The sequence below is a fragment of the Anneissia japonica genome, unplaced genomic scaffold (assembly GCF_011630105.1).
Source record: "Anneissia japonica isolate Jap-2015-1 unplaced genomic scaffold, ASM1163010v1 scaffold28388_len23059_cov103, whole genome shotgun sequence".
NCBI lineage: Eukaryota > Metazoa > Echinodermata > Crinoidea > Comatulida > Comatulidae > Anneissia > Anneissia japonica.
In genome coordinates this window covers 1-20,383 of record NW_022695104.1, presented here as the reverse complement: position 1 = coordinate 20,383, position 20,383 = coordinate 1, and the positions used below count along the sequence as shown (strand labels likewise).

Genomic DNA, 20,383 nt, shown 5'->3' with positions numbered 1-20,383 from the left:
TTTTGTTTATTGCCCTTCTCCTACTTCACTGAAAACAGTTTTGCTATATTAAGTTATAGCTGTCTCTTATACACATCTTAATTTAACTATTATCATATATATAATTTAATCATTGATTAATCCATAGTGCAACCTGACAGTGTTCAGAACGCAAGAACACCAACAGGAAGAACCCAATAAGAAACCAAATAGACTTTGATGACAAGACTAGTTAAAGTGCATCGCTTTTGTATCGTAGGCAGGTCGTTGCTGCCCCCCTTGAATTTGCCCTTGTAATCATAATCATGTCCGCATATATATTTTGTTATTTTTATATTTTTTTTATATTTGTTATATTTTTTTAATTTTATTGTATTTTTCCTTGATCATGAATAAACTTTACATAACTCGAAATAGACCTACCCGTGTCAAAGGCTGTATAATTATTGTTTATATAAAATTTAGTTGACTAATTATAATGTTTGAAATCAGGAAAAACAGTTATCTATGTATGCAGATAATATTAAACACCATACCGTTTATAGTAGAAATTTTGCATTTTGAGTCAACAGTGGTGTAACGCCTATACGGTCTCGTGTGGCGGTCAGTGGAGCCTTTGAACACAAGAGGCCCCTAACTACATGGTCCTTGATTTAGCACCCTGGCCCAAAAGAACTCCATTGATACATAACAGCATAATGTGATCGACTGTATATCATATTACATCCAGTGGCGAATTAAAGGGGCCCTACATTTTTATAATGCAAGTCTGTGTTCGGGCCATTTAGAGGTGCCGTAATCATAAATTTCTTACAATGAATATATAGCTTTGTTTTCGTCGTCAATTAATAGAAAATTCAAAATTAGTAGTAAAATAATCGAACTCCCCTTTCGCCCACTGCTGGATCCGCCAATGAAAGCATGGGTTCATTGGCAGATCAACTCAATATTTTCTCTCTTTTTATTTCAGTGATCATTTTAAGTGATCAGTTATTATTATTGGTGATCCGCTTCTCGAGCGGATCAACTCTTGTTATTGTCAGAGATCTTCTTACTTCATCTTTTTTTTAATTCTACCTTTCCTTCCATTTCTGTTCGCAAGATATCTCAATTCAACTCAGTTCAATGAACATTTGGCTTGGTCTGGAATAGTCACGGTAAGCTTTTCAACGCACTCAGTCATGCGTGACGTCATCTACGCTCAATTTCTTCAGGTCAATGTTGAATGTAATGTACCATAATTGTACGCGTGCGCTTCATAACACTCGCATACGCTCAAAATCACTTTTTGAGTAAATTAGAGCATGTTACAGGCCATTTTGAGCATTAAAAATTTTTTTTTAAATCTTCCACTACGCGCACGGATTTTTACGTGCGCAGCACGTACGGAAGCTAGACATTACGTTTTTTCACATAGTTTGGGTTCCTGACATTGTTTACACCATTTTCCATTCTTCAGTCATCTTATGGCCAATAGCAATGCCGTACGCACGCATCAAACATAGTGTTCTTTGCTCGCGTTTGTGCCGATATACAGTGAAATTATACTAAAATCGGGCCTATTTTTAAACAGTTATAGCTCCTTAGGATGAAAGGTGACCCCCCCCCCCATTTTATTACATATTCTGAAAGCACATAAGTTGTAAATATGATTTTATAGATCATAATGGCTGATCGGACATTGTGACGTCATCATATTGCCATCTGAATTCAAAGAAAGTGAATTTTAATAGGTATGACGTCATTTTTTAAAATACGCATTTGTCGAAGCATTAAGTCATGCATTTGATATTGTATTTAGTAGTTGAAAGTTTAATATTATTTCTCTTGTTGTTTGCTACTGCTATTTTTTTGGGTCTATTGGAGAGTACAGTGATTCCAATTGGGTCATTTAGTCCATCATCTTTTCTGTCTAATCTTTTCTTAAATATACTGTTTTTATCAAATAATTGTAGTTTATGCATACTTGATACTATTATATCTTCATTCATATCTGTGATTACACATTTAGGTTTTATAACTTTACCATCTTCTTTACCACAGGATATTAGAATTTTCATGAACTTTCCATTTGCATCAAACATTTGAATTCTGTTATTAATGCAGTCAGCAACAATCACATTACCCTCTCTAGTTAAAGTGACATCATATGGATCTTTCATTTGACCTACTTCACTGCCTTCTGAGCTAATTGTATTTGGCTTTTCACAATTATCAATTTTGAATTTAAATACGCAGTGAGCCATCATATCATAATCTGCTACATACAGGACTCTAGTCTTCTTGTTTATTGTTAAGCCAAATGGAAATTTCAATATTTCTTTACCAAACAAGCTGATTTGTTGAAATTCCTTATTACACATCACAACGCATTTTCCTTTGGAATCACTGTACAGCAAGCAGCCGTCACCCAATTGATGCATTCTGCAGACCTGTACATCTTGTGGCACGTCTTCTACCAATAAATGTGCCTGATTGATTCAACTGCAATATGCTATTACTGAAGTTAGACACTAACATACACCTATCTGTATCTAACACTACATCTACTAGATTACTTGTTTTTGTGTCTGGTACATTATCAATGGTATGAAAGTCCCAGTGTTTCCACCTTAACATATACTGGTGACCCTTTGATCTGGCCAGCATTAGAAATGATATCCATTTGCCAATGCCCTTCAACATTGCAGCTACTTATTATTTCATACTCTCTATTTCCCTGAAATCGCACTTCTGTAGCTGATTCTTCACCTGATGAGTCTTTTAGAGTGGCTGCTAATTGACATACATCACTTTCTGCTAGACTTGATACTTTCAGTAAAAATGTTTCCCTTTTTGTGACAGTAATTGCTTCATCACCTTCAGCAATATTGTACATAGTATCAACAGTTGTAATTTTACCAAAGTCATATTAGTAATGTTTCCAAGTGTGTAAAATGAGTGAAACATGGTGTAGGCCTGTTATTTTTTGTATAAAATGATTCATTGAAATCAGTTCCTCCGACCTTTTCTCTAATAGTGTTAGTAGTTGATCTAAGTAATTCCAGAAGGTCTGCGTTTTCTGGTTTATTCATTAATTCATTGACTGCGTCCATCATATAATTTACTTGATCTAGTATTAATTGAATGTGTTGTAATATACTATCAATGTCTTTTTTATTTTCTTTGTATATCTCTTTAAGTATGGAGATTAATTCTTTGCTTTTTTCTTGGACTTTATTGACAAGTGTGTTCTCCTTAACTTCAATACTTCTTCTGCCTAATTTTAGATGAGATTCAAATTCAGTTTCAACATTAGTAATGCATTTAATTGATTTTTCTAATATGCTTTTAATTTCTTGAACTCTTCTTCATTTTGGTTAAACTGATCTACAGCAATTTGTTCAATCACATCGTGTTTATTTTGATAACCATGAAGAACATGTTCACAATATTTACATGCTGATTGTTTGCAAGTTTTGCAGTAAAATTCCAATATGTGCGTTGTTGGAATGAGTTAACATTTGTAGTGTTCATCTTTGCTTCCTTTTTCTTTTTTATTTAATGCATACAATTGGTGGTCTTTTAATGAATAATCTGTGCTGTTCAATGCAATTTCTACAGAAGTAGAGCAAACATTCAAGGCAGTTATATTTCGGTGGATTGTCACAGCTTGAGCATGTACTTGGTTTTTCAAATTTAATCTTTTCCACATATTCACGCAAATAAATTTTATTTGAAGTGAGTTTTTTCAAATCGTCTTTTTTTAGTTTATGATGCTGACTACATCTGTGACACCTCAATTTGTAATCTGTTTGTATTAAACATTGCAAGCAGCGAAAACAGTAACTATGTTAGCACTCGAGAGTCTTACATTTTTCTAAGCTAAGTTATTTTGTCCAATAACTCACACATCTTGAAAAAAATATTGAATAAGTAAATTACACTCTTTGGTACTTATATAGTTATTATTATTGAAAATGCAATAAAAAATCATTTTGACATGTCAAACTGTAATGTTGACTTAGCTACGCCCACCCTTTGAATAAAACACACATCGAAATAGGCCAGAACTATGTTGGCACTCAAACCAAAAACTCTGGGACGAAATCATTGCTGTATGAAGTGTTTCTGTAGTGAAAAGTTCTAGCAGTATTATCAGGACACCTCTCTTGTGACACTGATAGTATGATCTCCGTTGCTTCTGATATTTTACTGATAATAGTATGGCAAACTGTATCAAATCTCAATTTTCCAGTTTTGTTTTAAATGGTAGTAGTAAATTGAGGATCACCAATGCACCAGGATATGGTTGGTGCGCACTAGTGATCACACACAGTATATTTTAAAATTAGGATGGGTCCTGTGGAATGAACAGCCAACAGCAGGTACACATTGATGATGGTCAGTCAGTTAATCATCAATACCAATTCTACTTGCACCAGCTTTTTCAGCATCTTTCTATTATAATCCGAGAAGGGTAATTTATTGACAATGCAGGGGTCCCAAGTTGGAAGAATCAGTTTCCGGGAGATCCGTTTTATGACATTAGAGGCGCTATATATTCTATAAGGAAAAAGTGTAGGTACCAAACGAAAGGCCACGCCTACCTCAGGCCCATCATGATGGGGGCTAAGGTGATGACATTTTTTAGAGTAGACACCTTTAGAAGCCCGGAAATGGCACTGTCAGATACTGAAAAAAATAATCGGCAACCAAATTTAATCAAACAAAAATATTTGTTTTTTTACTAAATTTGCGGGGAATATGTGAATTTCCGGGAGATTTTTGATGTTTGCGGGAGTGCAGGAAACCATACCGATTTCCAGGAGATTCTCGGGAGTTCCAGGAGACTTGGGACTCTTGATTTTGTTTATTGAAAACGTTTGGTCGCACTTTCGTCACCCACGGCTACTGGCTCAACATTGCAAGGTAGCGGATTTCACACATAATCTCACGTAGAGTAGTAAAAAGACAGGGGTGTCTAGAAAAGTAAGATATCTTACTTTTCTAGATCTACAAAAGTAAGATAAATCTTACTTTTCTAGATCTACAAAAGTAAAATTTTTAATGATGGGTTGTACCATTATATCATGAGGTATTTTGATTTTAAAGCATTAAAATAAGGTTATACCATTATCTCTGAAGTGGGGTTCATTTTTACTAAAGTTTACGAAAACCTATGTTTTTAAAGTAAAATTAAAGATATTTTATGGATAAAGTATACAAATTCAAAATATATCTATTTTTTTGTGATTTATTAATGTCACTTAAACTCATTTGCCAGTATTGAGTGAATTCAAACATTTAATGGCCTTGAAAATAAGAAAATTATTAATATCATGTTTTTTGCCCTAAGAGGGGGGGGGGGGGTTGGTAATAAATATTTTCCTGGTTATTTTTGGAGAAAATGTTTCATTAAAGCAAATAGAAATGCATGTATTCCGAGTAATTTGAGACCAAATTCAACACAATCTGATAAATACTAACAGAGTTACGGATTTCTCCTGATTTTGTGAAAATTTTACCAAAACCGTTTTTTTTTTTAAGTTAAATCAATTGTTTTTTTATGCACAAGCTATTAGAATTTTTTTTAAATATTTTTTTGTGATATATTATTGTCATTTTAGCTATCTTTTGCCACCTTTGAATAAGTGGAAACAATCAATTACTTGGAAAAATAGGGAATTATAAAAACATATTTTTTTTTGCAAAATAATTTTTTCCTGGTACTTTCTGGGGAAAATGTTTTATTACAGCGAATAGAAAAACATGATCCTTCCGAACATTTTGGCACCAAAATGAACTCTCTATCCCCAATACTAACTGAAATACAGAGGGTTTGTATTTTTTCCCAAAAATGGATACTTTTGCATAAAAGCGGCCATTTTGGACCCGGGGACCCAATTTTACGATTGCTACATGGCCAAAATGGATGACCAAAGGTATCCAGGAGCAGGAAAAAAACAGGTCTATATAAATCGCAGAGTATGTATACGTAAACTATATCTATCTGCTGGACTAATAATAGGTTCCCTTCTTTCTTGACTGAGCAAACTTGATTATTCATACAGTGTATGATTTAATTTTAGCATTTCCTAACAATTTTGTATCTCATTTGAGATCCAGCGATCATTACCCACAGTTTTTAGTATTTTGACTTTTTATTGCTGACTTAGGCCTACACCATGCACTAAACATTATCACATCTACAAATTATGGGACTATAATTTTTATTTTCAATTAACATCACACAGTTGGCCGATTGATAAAATTGAATGTTAAACTGAAATAAGTAGGAATAGGAATGTATGCAGACAACAAACTTAACCTATCTTGCTCTACAGCTTTAGTAATAGAGTGATGTAAGCTATTCATCTTAAAATTAAAAATCCTGTTCTGCATTATTTAAAAAAAACAATCAAAAAACTAATTAGTTTGAACATTAATGTTTATCTGTTGACAAAGCTTAAGGTAAAATAAAGATTGTAGGTTGTCACACAAGTAAAAACGCTAGACACCAATTTTACTGTGCTGGTTTGGGTGTGTTAATTATTTCATTTTCAAACATATTGATTTTGAAAATTAATGCATAAAGTTCTATTCCTAGGATTTTATTGTGAAACAGTCAATGATTCCCAATCAGCTATAAGCACTCAGCAAAACGTTACTGCAAGCATTTTATTTGTTTAACTAAAAGTATATGCTGCTATGAACTTTAAAAATCAATATATACAGTAGGTTCATATACAATGATAATATCACAATAAACACAACAAATGGAATTATAAGTCATTACTTTCATTTGCACTGAATTTTCCCATTCTATTTTGACATTCTATTTCCCATTCATTCACTAATTCGTATTGTGCCGCCGATTCATTGATTCTCGTGTGCAAAAAATCTATAAACTGGAGTGATTTTACTACAATACCAGTACATCGCGATGGAATACCATAAAATATATAGGCCTAGTTCAGACAAGGTGGATAAATCCAGCTCAAATCAGCATTCAATTACGTGTTCTGTGAGTAAGCGTACGTTTCGAGCGCAATGTTTCCAAACTCGATTCCTGGTTACGGTTCATCAATATGCAAATGCTCACGCCTGGCTAATCCTGCTGTCTGAACGCCTGGCAAAGTTAAGCCGGGCTTATCTCCAAGTCTGAACGTAGCCTTATTATTTTTCTTCGAAGAGATGCTTAGAGCTGTGTGAAGAGTGTCAGTGGGCGTACTAACAATTCATAATTATAATACGCGCAGCAAATGCATACGCACAGTGATCACTGAGCAACCAGCGGGATAATTTATGAATATATTATAGCATGGACGTATTATTATAATAATACCTCCATGATTATAATAACCTCTCTACAACCAGCAGTTTGATTGAAGGGCCATAGAAAAGGTGATGGGCTTCACAGCTGACCTCTAAAGCAATTATACACAATAGGAAATAGAAGCCGTAGGAGCTTTTATTTTGTTTTAAAAAAAGTGCCTTAGTTGGGAAATGATCTCTTGAAAATCGACAAAAACCTCAGCCTCACCATGTTTGCGGTTGAGGACGGTAACTCCATTTTAAGAATATGACCCGTCTAGATGCCAAAAATGGCAGTTTTATAATAATCTTAATAAAATGAATGCTTTTCCATTAATTGTGTCCAAAATTGAACTCCTAAATGTCAAACTAAGTGAACAGAAATATTTATACTCCCACACCCATAAAATTAAGTAAACCTCAACCCATCATAACGAATAGATATTTTTTGTTTATAAACTGAATCTTTTTATTACTTGAACAGATTTTCTTAATAATAAATATAATAGCATATATAATTGAAAACCATAGAAGTCAGCTAATATTTCTCAGTTCAGAAAATTCCCATTAACCTGAACTTTACAATCTGAGAGTAATGACCATGCATTCTCAGCTAAATCGATGATGGGACCCATAAAGCCGGGTCATACACTGCGTCGTACCACGTTTGTACGATAATTGGCAAACCAGACTCAGTATTGACGACGCGACGCCATCTGCTAATTGTTGATGGCAAACCGAGCCGATCGCCATTTAAAATTATCCATTTAATTGTGTTTTCCATGGAATCGTGTAGGACGATGACAGTCACGTCTTATTATCATCAGTTAGGGGAACATAACTTCATGTTTCGAGCGAACTCCAACTCTATTAACTAGCTTCTTCCACTTTTTCTGATCTCCCAATCTTCGTTAGTTCATCACGTTTTATCCACTCATTTCTCAGCTGGTCCACATAGTCTACCTTCTTTTGTTTTTCCTGGTTGTTTGGATCCTCAGATTAGAACCACTTAATAACAATTAACATCACTGATGTTTTTTATTTTCGTTTTCCCTTGTCTATGTTTTAATTATATATTTCTGTATGTAAGTTTCAAATCTTGACATTATTGGAGATGGGAGACCAGTACTTATGTATTAAATAGGTTATCCAGAATAAGAAAGATGTCAATCAATCAATGATTCAACGTGACTGGTTGAACCATTAATTAAATTCCCGTTTAAGAGAAATCAGTACAAGATTTTTAATTAAATGAGCAAAGCTTGTACCTGTATTATTAAAGCTTTAATTGTTATTATTAGTATTATTTTGTATTAACGGTGTTTTAAAATAAATTTAATGTTATAATAATCAACAACAATATAGTGTTGTACTGTGCTATTATTAGTATTTTTCTATAATTTCTTTCAAAGCGTCATACAAGGTCTTTTCACGTCCCGATATAGGAACTTCACTGTCTAAACGTGTTCTTTTTACTCCTGTTTCAAGCAACTGACTAAAATGCTGCCAATTGCTGTAAATGATCTTGATATCAAATTCTGGAATTGGTGATCTCAAAAGATGGTTTAAAGAGATTGCATGTTTCAGTACAATCATCCACTGTGCAACCGCTTGCTTAGACTGTTGATTTTCGGCTTTCTTTAATTTTCTTTTTTGAGACTTACTTATTACTGTGTAAAAATCTGACGCACTTGCGTCCTGTCTTTCTGAAACAGGATACTTCTGTAACAAGAAATTTAGAGATGCCATTGGAAGGTAGAATTCTGACTGATCAGCTGCATAATCATCTTTGTTGGATTCAAGAAATTGAAAAAACAATTTTTCTCGTTCGTTCTCGTTCTTGTTGCTAATATCTACTAGATTTGGAAGTTGTGCGGTGGGCTGTACCACCACTTCATTTAATGAATCAGAATCTAGAGTGCGCCGATACTCTTTAATGGTAGACCCATCATTCACGAGAATGCCATATTGCAAACGCCGTAAACTCAAAGACACATCTTGTTCATTCACTGAGTGTCTTAGAGTTCGTTGATGATGTAAAACGACATCAACAGCATATTTGTTTATGCCACGTTCTCTGTACAATTTAATAAACCAAGAAGGAAAGCAACATCTAGATTTTAAATCACTTTCTGCTTCTGGGTTCTTGTCTTTATGGTATGCAAAGGCTGGAGATTCTTCAGGTAAGTCATAAAGTGATGATGTATACATTATTTCTTTCTTCAGATGTGCTCTTTCATCATTACTTATTCCTACTTGATTTAGTGCACTGTCAATAGCTGTGTCGACAGAATTGTGTCCTTCTAGACAACAAATGGCGTCTTTCACATTCATTGAGAGTTTCTCAGTACCTGTAAATGCTGCCACCAATGAAATACATTCTTTAGAAATTTTCGTTTTCTGACAAAACTGTTCACGATCAAAAATTTTACATTCGATACCCCTTTCGTTCGCTGTTTTCCATTCAAAGTACTTGTAATTAATGAATCCATAATTCAGTTCCATAATGTAGAAATCATTGTCTTCTGAAAGCACTGGGCATTTGCATTCATTGGCTATTTTTGCAATTTCTGAGTCTGCTTCATAGTCACACCAAACTGTGGGAATGTTGAGACCTTGCAGAACTTCTACCATTATTTGTTTCCAACAAATAATCTTGTGTCTGTACTTATCTTTGCCAGACTGTGTGTTTTTTTCATTAGCATGACCACCATCAAAGATAAAAATTGGTCTAACCTGGCAACTACGTAGCTTCTCTATGAAGTTTCTTATAACGTTACACACACTTGAACAATTCTCGCTAACGCTTGTATGATTTTCATTCCTTTCAAGTCCACACAGTAAATTGTTACCATCAATTATTAGTTCATTATCAGAAAAAAATTGACAATCTTTGTGAAGACTGTTTTCTGTTACAAACACATTAAGTCCCTGTACTCCCATAATAATACATATATTCTTGAATAATAATAATGTTTAGGGGCCTGCAAAAAAAAGAAGAAAATTATTGTTTTTTATACGCCTATAATAGTAATAATAATAATAATAATTACGATTTATAAAGCGCACATAGCCACTAGTGACCAATAATGGTTGATTGGTTGTTTGGATAGGCCTATAGATTTTTCCAAGATCCCTAAATCTTGATAATGTTCAATGACTGAAAATATTTCATTCATTTTTGTTGTCTTTGTACAAAAAGTGTCGAAAATCAGGGATTACAAAGATATAGATTAAAAACTGTCCAATGGCCCTCAAACTGATTTGAAAACATAGTAGAAACATCAAAATTGAATAAAATTACTCTTAAATATATCAAAAATGTATAAAAACTTGGATGTTTGGAATAAACTTAATTTTGGCTAAATACACCTCAGCATATATATATACTGTCTCTTATACACATCTAGATGTGTATAAGAGAATCTATCTTCTTTTAAAATTCGAAACTGTTGGTATTTCAAGAAATTTATGTTTTTGGTTTTATAGTTGTGTTAACAATACAACAATGAGTATTAATTCTAAATCTCATCTAAACTTGCTCCAGGGGTCCATCTTAGACCCTTTACTGTTTAATTTAGACGTAAATGACATCAATTCATCTCAATGTTTAATGAATGACGACTTAAAAATATATAAGATTATAAGTTTCTCTGGGATCCACCACTGGGTGTGTTATAATAAATCTTGAAAATTTGCGCTCATGAGACCAACCCAAGTAGCCTATACTGCCCTGATTTGGAAAAAGGCATTATCTGCAAAATCCTGGTTTTGAGAAAATGAGCAAAACGCGTTTGGTTTTAGCCAAAGAAAAGAACAATTGATATTCAATTCTTTCAAGTATATTTTTAAAAACTATACTAATAAAAAAATTGTCATATACTTTCTGCTGATAATGCCTTTTTCCGGATTATTTGTGCCTATAGATAGGAATTAATAATTTAACACTTAGGCATTATCTGCAATAATGTTTAAAAGTATTGATGAATTTTAAATTAGTGCATGAATATTGTAAATGTATGTCGCTGTAATTTAAAATAAAAAACAATTTTTCTTTAAAATATATTATAAATTTGATGTAAAAATAAAATTAGTATTTTGAAAATGTACTCGCATTGAAAATTATAATTTCTTTATTAAAATGTTTAACAAATGTTTTGTAAGTAAGGTATACAAAGTAAACCAATAAAGAATAAAATAGATGGAATGGGTTTTATATATCTTAAGCCTGGTGGAGCTTAAGTGGGTTAGGTTCCTGCCGGGGGAAGGGGGTTTGGGGGCGGTGTTGAGGGTGGGCTTCCGGTGGTATATGCAAGGTAAATTGAAAAGTTATCTATATTTTATGACAAGTTTTACTGTTATGTTCCTAATCTAATGCCACACCAAGCTGTTTCAATTATCTTTATAATCACTATCATCATCGTTATGGTCACTGGATAATAATGCTACTGAAATTATATTCTTAAATTCTCATGAATTTTACAGACACTAAAACATATTTAGAGCAACTCCTTTATAAAACAATTCAAATTAATTATTTCAAATATGTAAACTTAAAAACAAAGGATACATTATAATATTTTGTACAGTATCAAACTAGGTATTATACGTTTCATCATCACTGAACGATAAATACAGACATTCATATAGCGCTTTTTGCCAATGGCTACAAAGCACTTGGATATGTTGGCCGTTACGTGGCAAAACAACGTAACTTGAAATGTTCACTTTTGGAGAAAAAATAGAGTTTGCATGTTTGCAACTTGCAGTAAATTTGCGTACGGTACCCTTTTGAAATTTTGCAGAATTGTATATCTAGAGACATTGTGTTTATATACAATTTTAATTACAGCCGTTTGTTTATTGCAAAGTAGTGACATTCACAGATACGTTATTTTGCTTTAGGAACAATCAGGCTCGGTATTGTGTTAATTGTGACATATTTTTGGATTTTATCACGTTTTATCATGCATTATCTAGATTGTTCATATTTCGCTGTTATTGATTATTCATATAAAAATACTGGATAACCAAGCTTAAAACAATTTTTAAATCCCATGTATTATCTAGCTTGTTTATACGTCGATCGCTGTTATTGATTATTCATATGAAAACACAATTAACCAATTGAAGTTGCTTTGCAAAACTCCATCAGCTTAAAACAATTTTTAAATCCCATGTATTATCTAGCTTGTTCATAAGTCGCTGTTATTGATTATTCATATGAAATCACAATTACCAATTGCAAAACTCCGTCAGCTTAAAACAATTTTTAAATCCCATTCCGATGTAAAACAACGTATCTACATATACATCGTAGATACGTTGTTTTGCCCCGTAATTTTGCAGTTAAGTTGTTTAACCACAGAAATTCACTGGATTTTAAGGTTTGGGCTTAAAGTCAGGCTCCGGAGGAAAAAAAATTGTTGATATGTTGTAGAACTGATTTTTCTAAGACAGAAAAAAGTTGTTTGACGAAAAACTGGGGAACGGTGAATGAGATACAGATTTTTTAATATTTAAAAACTGGGGGAATTAGGTGTAAAAATGGGCAGTTACGCCCCTTTTCCCCCCAGTTTTTAAATATTAAAAAATCTGTATCTCATTCACCGTTCCCCAGTTTTTCGTCAAACAACTTTTTTCAGTCTCAGAAAAATCAGTTCTACAACATATCAAAAATTTTTTTTCCTCCGGAGCCTGACTTTAAAAATAGGTTGTGGTAATCCCGTAATGTCTCATTATTGAGATCTGAAATTTTCACAGGTAAATCAGAAGTGGATAATATGCTCCCAAATTATATTATCTCAAAATCGACAAAAATGTCAGTTACGTTGTTTTGCCTCTCGACAGCCGATGTGGACTAGAAACTCGATCAATAATGAAGATGACAAAAATAAAATAAAATTTACTTAAACTTACAAAGTAATATTTATATTGCTTATGGATTGTTATTATTAAGTTTTTATTAATTTAGTGAAAAACATATTTAGTAATACACATTGAATAAAGCAATTAAAAATATTTATATAAAAGTATTACATGTAAAAAAGATGCACAGAATTTTGCATTAAAATTAATATTTATAATAATTACAAGTCAAAAAGCTCCTAATAAGTAACTTGTGTTAAAGTAAAAGAAATAATCAGAATGATATGAAGTTTTGTAAAGGTTATAAGAAAAACAATGTAGATAATGCCTTCTTTCGAATTAATCCTCAGAATAAGCTGGAATAAACTAGGCATTATCTTAGAGGAGATCTAATTACTATTCATCACACTGGCACCTAATAGGATAACTGCTTCCTTCCTTGTGTGAATTCAACCGTTCTATGCTTTATTGTGGTCTTTAGTGTAGTTAATGCCTTATTCCAAATTATTTGTTGTGGTGTGTGTAGATAATACCCATTAAAAAAATAAATATCATATTTAGAGTAATATTGTTGGCTTTCTAGTAAATTAAGGTGATAGATTATACACTCAGGAGTCTTGTAAGACAAAAATCTTAATTTTGAAAAAAATGTAGTTAATGTCTTTTTCCGAATCAAGGCAGTATAGCGTGCCCTCTCAATCACGCCGAGCAAGATAATTCAAACAAATTGAGTCATGCCTGGGTTGCCCCCAGTCTTAAATAAGAGTGATAAACTACTAGTGTACTTACCTTTAATAACTTGAGTGTTGACACGTAGAAAGCGAAGGTGTATCTTTTGCTACCTGTGTGGTCAGTTAAAATTTGCGTTTCCTGAAATTGGCATTATTATGAAATGTTGATTGAAAATACAAATAGTAACTTGAAAGTGTTAATGTAATAAGATATATTGCTTATTTTAAACTTATATAAGCTGCCAAATACTAAAAAAATACTACAATAATTTGAATTGCAAGACAATAAAAAGCAAAAGTTCTCAAGTGTCAAAAGAATATACAGAGCATTGAACTTACAATTTTGTAAAATGAATCATTTTTAATAAATTTGCTATACTTTAATTTACTTTTTTTTTTAAATCTTTAAAACACTTACAAAATCCACAATTCCTCTTCTAAAAACTAGTATTGAAAGTTTGATGTAACTTTCACTAACAACTCATAAATTGGAACTAGACTGTAGTTTTACTGTATTTAAACACACCTATGCTATTCAAAGTCACCAGTGTGTGTCAGATAAATCGAAGAAACCATTGAATATATTCATGCATTGTTGTCAAGCAGGTTCCCTATTGGCTGGTGTCGGTATGGTTTTACAGAATCCTGTTTTATGCATGAGACACATTGTCAACTTTCACATTGATTTGACCTGTTGTAAATCTGGAAATTCCAAATTTCTGACAAAAGCCACTTTTGGAAATTCCAAAAACAGTGTTGATAAAATGTGAACCTGTAAATGCAATGTGATATAACTTTTGCAGGAGGGAGTGTCCAGAAAGAAGAGCATGCACCCAGAAACAACGTCGGGCGGACCATCAAGCTGACTGTTCTTTGAATTTTCCGAACCCTTGTTTTTCTCTTCACCCTCCCATGTTTGAGAGATTTTTTTATTATTAAAATTTAAAAATATTACATTCATTTTTATAAAAATTATTCTCAAAGAAACAAAATTTTAGTGGAAGAAATACCTTAAAAGAGAACTAGCAAAATGATTTTTTGTTCTAGAGGGGAATTTTGATATGCCATTAATAATAGAATCAACCTTAAAATCGTTTTTTTGGCGATTTCTTATGAAGTTATAGACCATTATATATTATTTAATCGTGACATCACTGGCGAAAAATGTAACAAAAGATCGTGCAAATAAAACCGCGTAGGTATCCGCCGCGTACGATCTTTGCGTGCATGCTGTAATCATGGCTGTAACTCATTTGTTGACAACGGCTGATGCAGTTATAGGCCTATGACCTGATATGCAAGTTACAACAACCATGGTTACAGCATGCACGCAAAGATCGTACGCGGTGGATACCCTACGCGGTGCTATATACACAATCTTTTGTTACTTTTTTCGCCAGTGACGTCATGGTAAAATTGTATATAATGGCCTATAACTTCATAAACAATTGCCAAATAACGATTTTAAGGTTGATTCTACAATTAATGGCATATCTAAAATCTTCTCTAAAAGGAAAGATCATTTTGCTAGTTCTCTTTTAAGTACAGCCTAATATATTAATGTAACTGTACAGTATTGTATTTTCGTAATTATTATTTTTTAAATATTTGGATATGTATTTTTGAATCAGTGGCACACACCCACAAGAGGGATGCATACTAAAGACATAAATATAAATTTTAAATATGACTATCGAAATGAAAGAAATCAAAACAAGAAGAATCTAATCAGCGTAGCTCAAAAAGAACATAAACAGACTATAGATTACGCATCTCTATCCTGCAACAGCCATAGCAAAAAGGATCACCCACTCGGAACGACTAGACCCCCACCAGAGAAACTAATCAACCACCTATGTGATCATAACAGGATGTTACAACCAATAATGCAGCTGTTAAATATCTCCAATAGAGTCACAAGCGTTCCAAGCATGCACTCCATCCCCGCACTGTTCCCACAAAAACGAAATCCATCATCTATACCGTGTTTAGGGGCCATCCTTCTTTTCAAGACCATCGCAAGAACACGAAACATACTCTAACCTAAAATCTCCCTAGAGCACACAGTAGAATAATGATTTTGACATTGGAAACCATCATCCGGTACCCCCAACAAACATGCACGACCAAAGTAAGTAGAATAATGATTTTGACATTGGAAACCATTATCCGGTACCCCCAACAAACAGGCACGACCAGAGTAAACCCTTCCTCTCTTCTCACCCCAAAGCATTTTGCAACAACATCCAGTGACGTAGCTAGAGGTTTTAACGCCCGGGGGAAAAAGTAGAAAATTGTGCCCCATCTCTCCCCCCCCCCCATTATAATTTACACTATTTTGAAATAAATTGATATTGGTTGTATAAACTTTAAGCGTATGTACGTCCATATCATGCACTGTAAAAATAAGCACTGTCTAAATAACATTATTTAAACCCGAATAATAATTCTAGCTCTCATATGTTCTTTACACCAGGGGTGGCGCCAAAATTTGCCCCGGGGGGGGAATCCAAGGTCCTGGGAGCCAATGCCTCAACGAGGGGGAAGATTTCCCTGACGACAGCAAAAGGGGCGTGTTCGAGCGTTGCTTAAAATATTCCAAAATTGGTCTGGGAAGGGGAGCCCCCCCCTGAAATTTTTTTTACAATTTATGAGTTTCAAAGGCTTATTTAATCGATTTTAGAGTCTAATAATAATATGTACAAAATACATACAATTTTTTTCTCCCCGACTGATTATGGTTCGTCTCCCCAACAGGAGCGGGGAGCCTTCCCCCCCCACCCAATCGCACCACCCTTGTTTCTTACTAATGAACTTTGCATACAACTTTAACATTATCCTAATTTGTTAGGCTGTTTTATTTATCGCATACAGCATAGTATTCTCTAAATCTACTTTATAGTAGAGTCTTGTATTGAATTGTTGTTGAATTTTTAACATTTTTAACTCGCAACTGAATTGTGTGTGCTTTTGCATCAGCGAAGAAGTTAATAACATAATCAAAGTTAGCAATGTTGTCTGCTTCATCACGCTCAATACTAAGTAGTGCCAAAGCAGATAGTCTCGCTTTGTCCATCGTGGCTCTGAGATATGGCAGGATGAGCTTTAGTCATGTAGTCATTACAGAATAAGATAAAAAAGAAAAAAAGAAAATAGTCGAAATGGACTGAAAAGAAATCACAATCTATAAATTTGCCAAAAAAAACAACTACATTCAGATTCTTCTTATTAAGTGGAAAATATTCCTGCATGAAGACATACATCAGTTTCGTCGTGTTTTTCTGAAAAGTGCTTATTTTTTTACTCTCATTCTCCCATTTCAGCGCCCCCTAAACCTGGCGCCCAGGGCATGTGCGCCCCCCCCTTGACTCCCCTTTAGCTACGCCACTGACAATATCAATAATAACTGTAAAAGTTGTGCCATTCTCAGTGGACGATGCAGGTATTAAATACATACATGTACATTAATAATTACTCTGTACTTGAGGTATGTCTTCCACTAAAGTTTTGTTTATTTGATATTATATTTATAAAAGAAAATGTAATATTTTGAATTTTAATTTGCATTATACAAAACTCTCACAAACATAGGAGGTGACAGGACAGACGAGGGTTTGGAACATTGTACCCGGGTGCATGCCCTTTTTTCTGGGGACCCCCCCCCCCCCCCCATACAAACAGTTATATCACTTTGCATTAACAGGTTTTGTCAACACTGTTTTTGGAATTTCCAATTTGATGTGGCTTTTACCAGAAATTTGGAATTTCCAGATTTAAAAGTAAAGTCATTGTTGACCGACATCAGCCAATGGCAAACCTGCTTGAGAACAATGAATGAATATATTCGATATTTTCTTGGATTGATCTATGTGAGAAATGGAGATGTATAACCACCCCTCCCACCCCCTACTTTGATAGATGTTCCAATAGAGTGCACTTCTTAATTTCCATGCCCGACTTGCGTACGATACAAAATTTATCAAATAATGAGGTAATATCCTTAATGAAATGGAGTTTTTTTTAATACATATTATCAAAAAAATTCAGAGCTTCCTAATGATAAGAAATTAGCAAAAAAGACATTAGCAAAGCATATAGAAATAAAATCATTTTGAACTTATATTAGTTCTTCGAATTTGTTACGTTCTAAAGGCTTGTTTTCTATACACTATTTGTTTGTACGATTTCCAAGTGCTAATGTATAAGTATAGTTTTTAAATTTGAGAATTCCACCATGAACATTTGTCATATCTAACAAGTATGGTTTTGAATTCTAATTTGCATTTATTCTCTCAAACATGGAAGGGTGACAAGACAAATGAGGGTTCGGAAAATATCAAAGAAAACAGTCAGCCCGATGATCCGCACTCGTTTGGAAAAATTGTAGCTGAGTGCATGCCCTTTTTTCCATACCTACTACCAAGTCTCCCGCATTTGGCGGGAGACTCCCGCTTTTCGCCCTAACCTCCAGCTCTCCCGCCACTAGCCTAAAATCTCCAGCTTTTCTAATAATCTCAAGATTTTTTATAAAAACCCACAATTTAATACAAAAATATCCAAAAACGTGACAATTCTGTAGTTTTATAAGGCATATAAAATCTACGAAAGTTCTATCGCTTCGCGAAAATACATGCCGTTCCGATAGTAAACAATGTACTGTATTCGTGTAAAATTAACACTGGTGGCGCTGTACACATTACGTCATTTCTATTTTAAAGAAAGCTAAGGGTGCAACTTGGCATACAACCAGTTACATTCATCAAAAGAGAGCAAATGATGCTTCAGCCTCTCTTTTACACAGATCTCCTTTTCTGTTTAACTTGTTTTACCAAAAGAATTGTTTCTCAAATGTAAAACGTGTATTTGAGTATTTTGGAAAATTTTGTTGAAAAAAATAAATAAAGTTAAGAGTTTTAACACTGAAATAAAGCTATAGAATTTTATTTTTCAAAAAAATGTTTGTATATAGTATCCCATTTTTAAGATTTAATTTGAGCACTAGAGATCTGCTCAGAGTGCACCAGAGAGCATCTAGGCCTAAAAATTTCCGGGCCCCTAGGCGGGCCCTCGACCCACGCCTAAATTGTTTGGTTCCTGTGCAAATCTCCATCCACAGCCAAACTCAAACTTGGCATGTATGTTTTTCTGGACACCCGCTTCCTGCAAACAGTTACTGTATATCACCTTGCATTTTGCAAGTTTTGTCAAAACTAATTTTTTTGGAATTTCCAATTTTAATTTTTATGTGGCTTACCAGAAATTTGGAATTTTCAGATTTACAACAACAATAGTAAAATATCACCTTAACCGTTGCATAGACTTAGGCCTAGTAGTCAACGAAATTCTCACCATAGGTTGTTCTATATATTATGTAAACATCATATATCGATGTTGCGTCACATGAAAGTTGGGATTTACGGAGAAAATCAAGTTTTTAAAGGCAGATTTTGCCTACCTACCGTCGTGAATTGTTTACATCGAGAAATGACGTCACGAGGCAAATTATATGATACGACCATAATCTCTATGGATACAACGCTGCTGCCGTTGACCTTCGTTTTAAAAAGAAATGTATAAATGTACAACTAGAAATTGCAAATTGCAAGTGAAGTGCTGCGAAGTACAACTGCATAAAATGTTCTTCGAACAAAATTATTTATGCGAGTGAAAATTGAAAAACTTCACTCGGGCCATTTAAGTGCATGATAAGTGGCTAAAACAATATTTTATATTTTAGCCAATTTTGGCTAAACAAATATCCAATCGGCTAAATTTTTGTTTTTTTAGCTTTAGTCAATTGGCTAAACAAAAATGAATGTTAGAGTGAACCCAGCATTCACCCACCAAACTGTTTACTTATATCATAAACCTCTACATAAATATCTTCATAATTACAGTACAAAATATTTCAAAAAGTTACGTACACAACAAACCTTACAACAACCATATTTCCATTAATATCACTGTACACGACATCACACCTTTCCTAACTGTTAAGTGAACATAACAAAAAAGGTCTATGATGATGCATATAACTTTTACGGGTGTTTCCAGGATATTCCGACTGTGAAAGAATTCACATAGACCTCAGTTAGATGTTGGTTACTCTGTATCAAGCACTTTAATGATCATCTTAACACATTTAAAATCATAATGACAAGTGTTAAAACATAAAACAAATTAACTAATAAATCAATATATCCGATCCTTTACCCAACATTACTTTTACTAAATTAACTAAAATGACATTAAAACATTAAATCATCATGAGGAAAATACCACTTTATATATATTTATATAGAATTGTTTAAAGCCTAAAATAAAGTACAGTATTGAATATACAATACTCTACCCTGTTACTAAAGTTGCTATTCTTGTTATACACATTAGGGAAAACAAGTTTATAAATTACTCTCTATAATCTACCTAACTTGCTCTATAACTTTTGTTGCCATAGCAACAGTGGTTTCAGTGGCACAGCCCTGCATACCTTACCAATCAGTGGGAAG

General features: G+C 33.5%; 1 protein-coding gene across 2 annotated transcripts; it reads right to left on the bottom strand.

The window, feature by feature from the left end:
- Positions 1-6,482: 6,482 nt before the first annotated feature.
- Positions 6,483-20,307, bottom strand: LOC117101374 (protein asteroid homolog 1-like). Of its 2 annotated transcripts, XM_033241349.1 has the most exons (4): positions 19,799-20,307; positions 19,334-19,426; positions 13,933-14,013; positions 6,483-10,259 (listed from the first exon to the last, which is right to left on the bottom strand). In XM_033241349.1, exon 4 carries the CDS (start codon positions 10,216-10,218, stop codon positions 8,659-8,661), a length of 1,560 nt encoding a protein of 519 aa, XP_033097240.1. In that variant the 5' UTR covers positions 10,219-10,259; positions 13,933-14,013; positions 19,334-19,426; positions 19,799-20,307; the 3' UTR covers positions 6,483-8,658. The 2 variants fall into 2 exon arrangements, with proteins under 2 accessions (XP_033097240.1, XP_033097239.1); XM_033241348.1 differs by lacking the exons at positions 19,334-19,426; positions 19,799-20,307 and adding an exon at positions 14,293-14,415.
- Between the last annotated feature and the right edge of the window lie 76 nt (positions 20,308-20,383).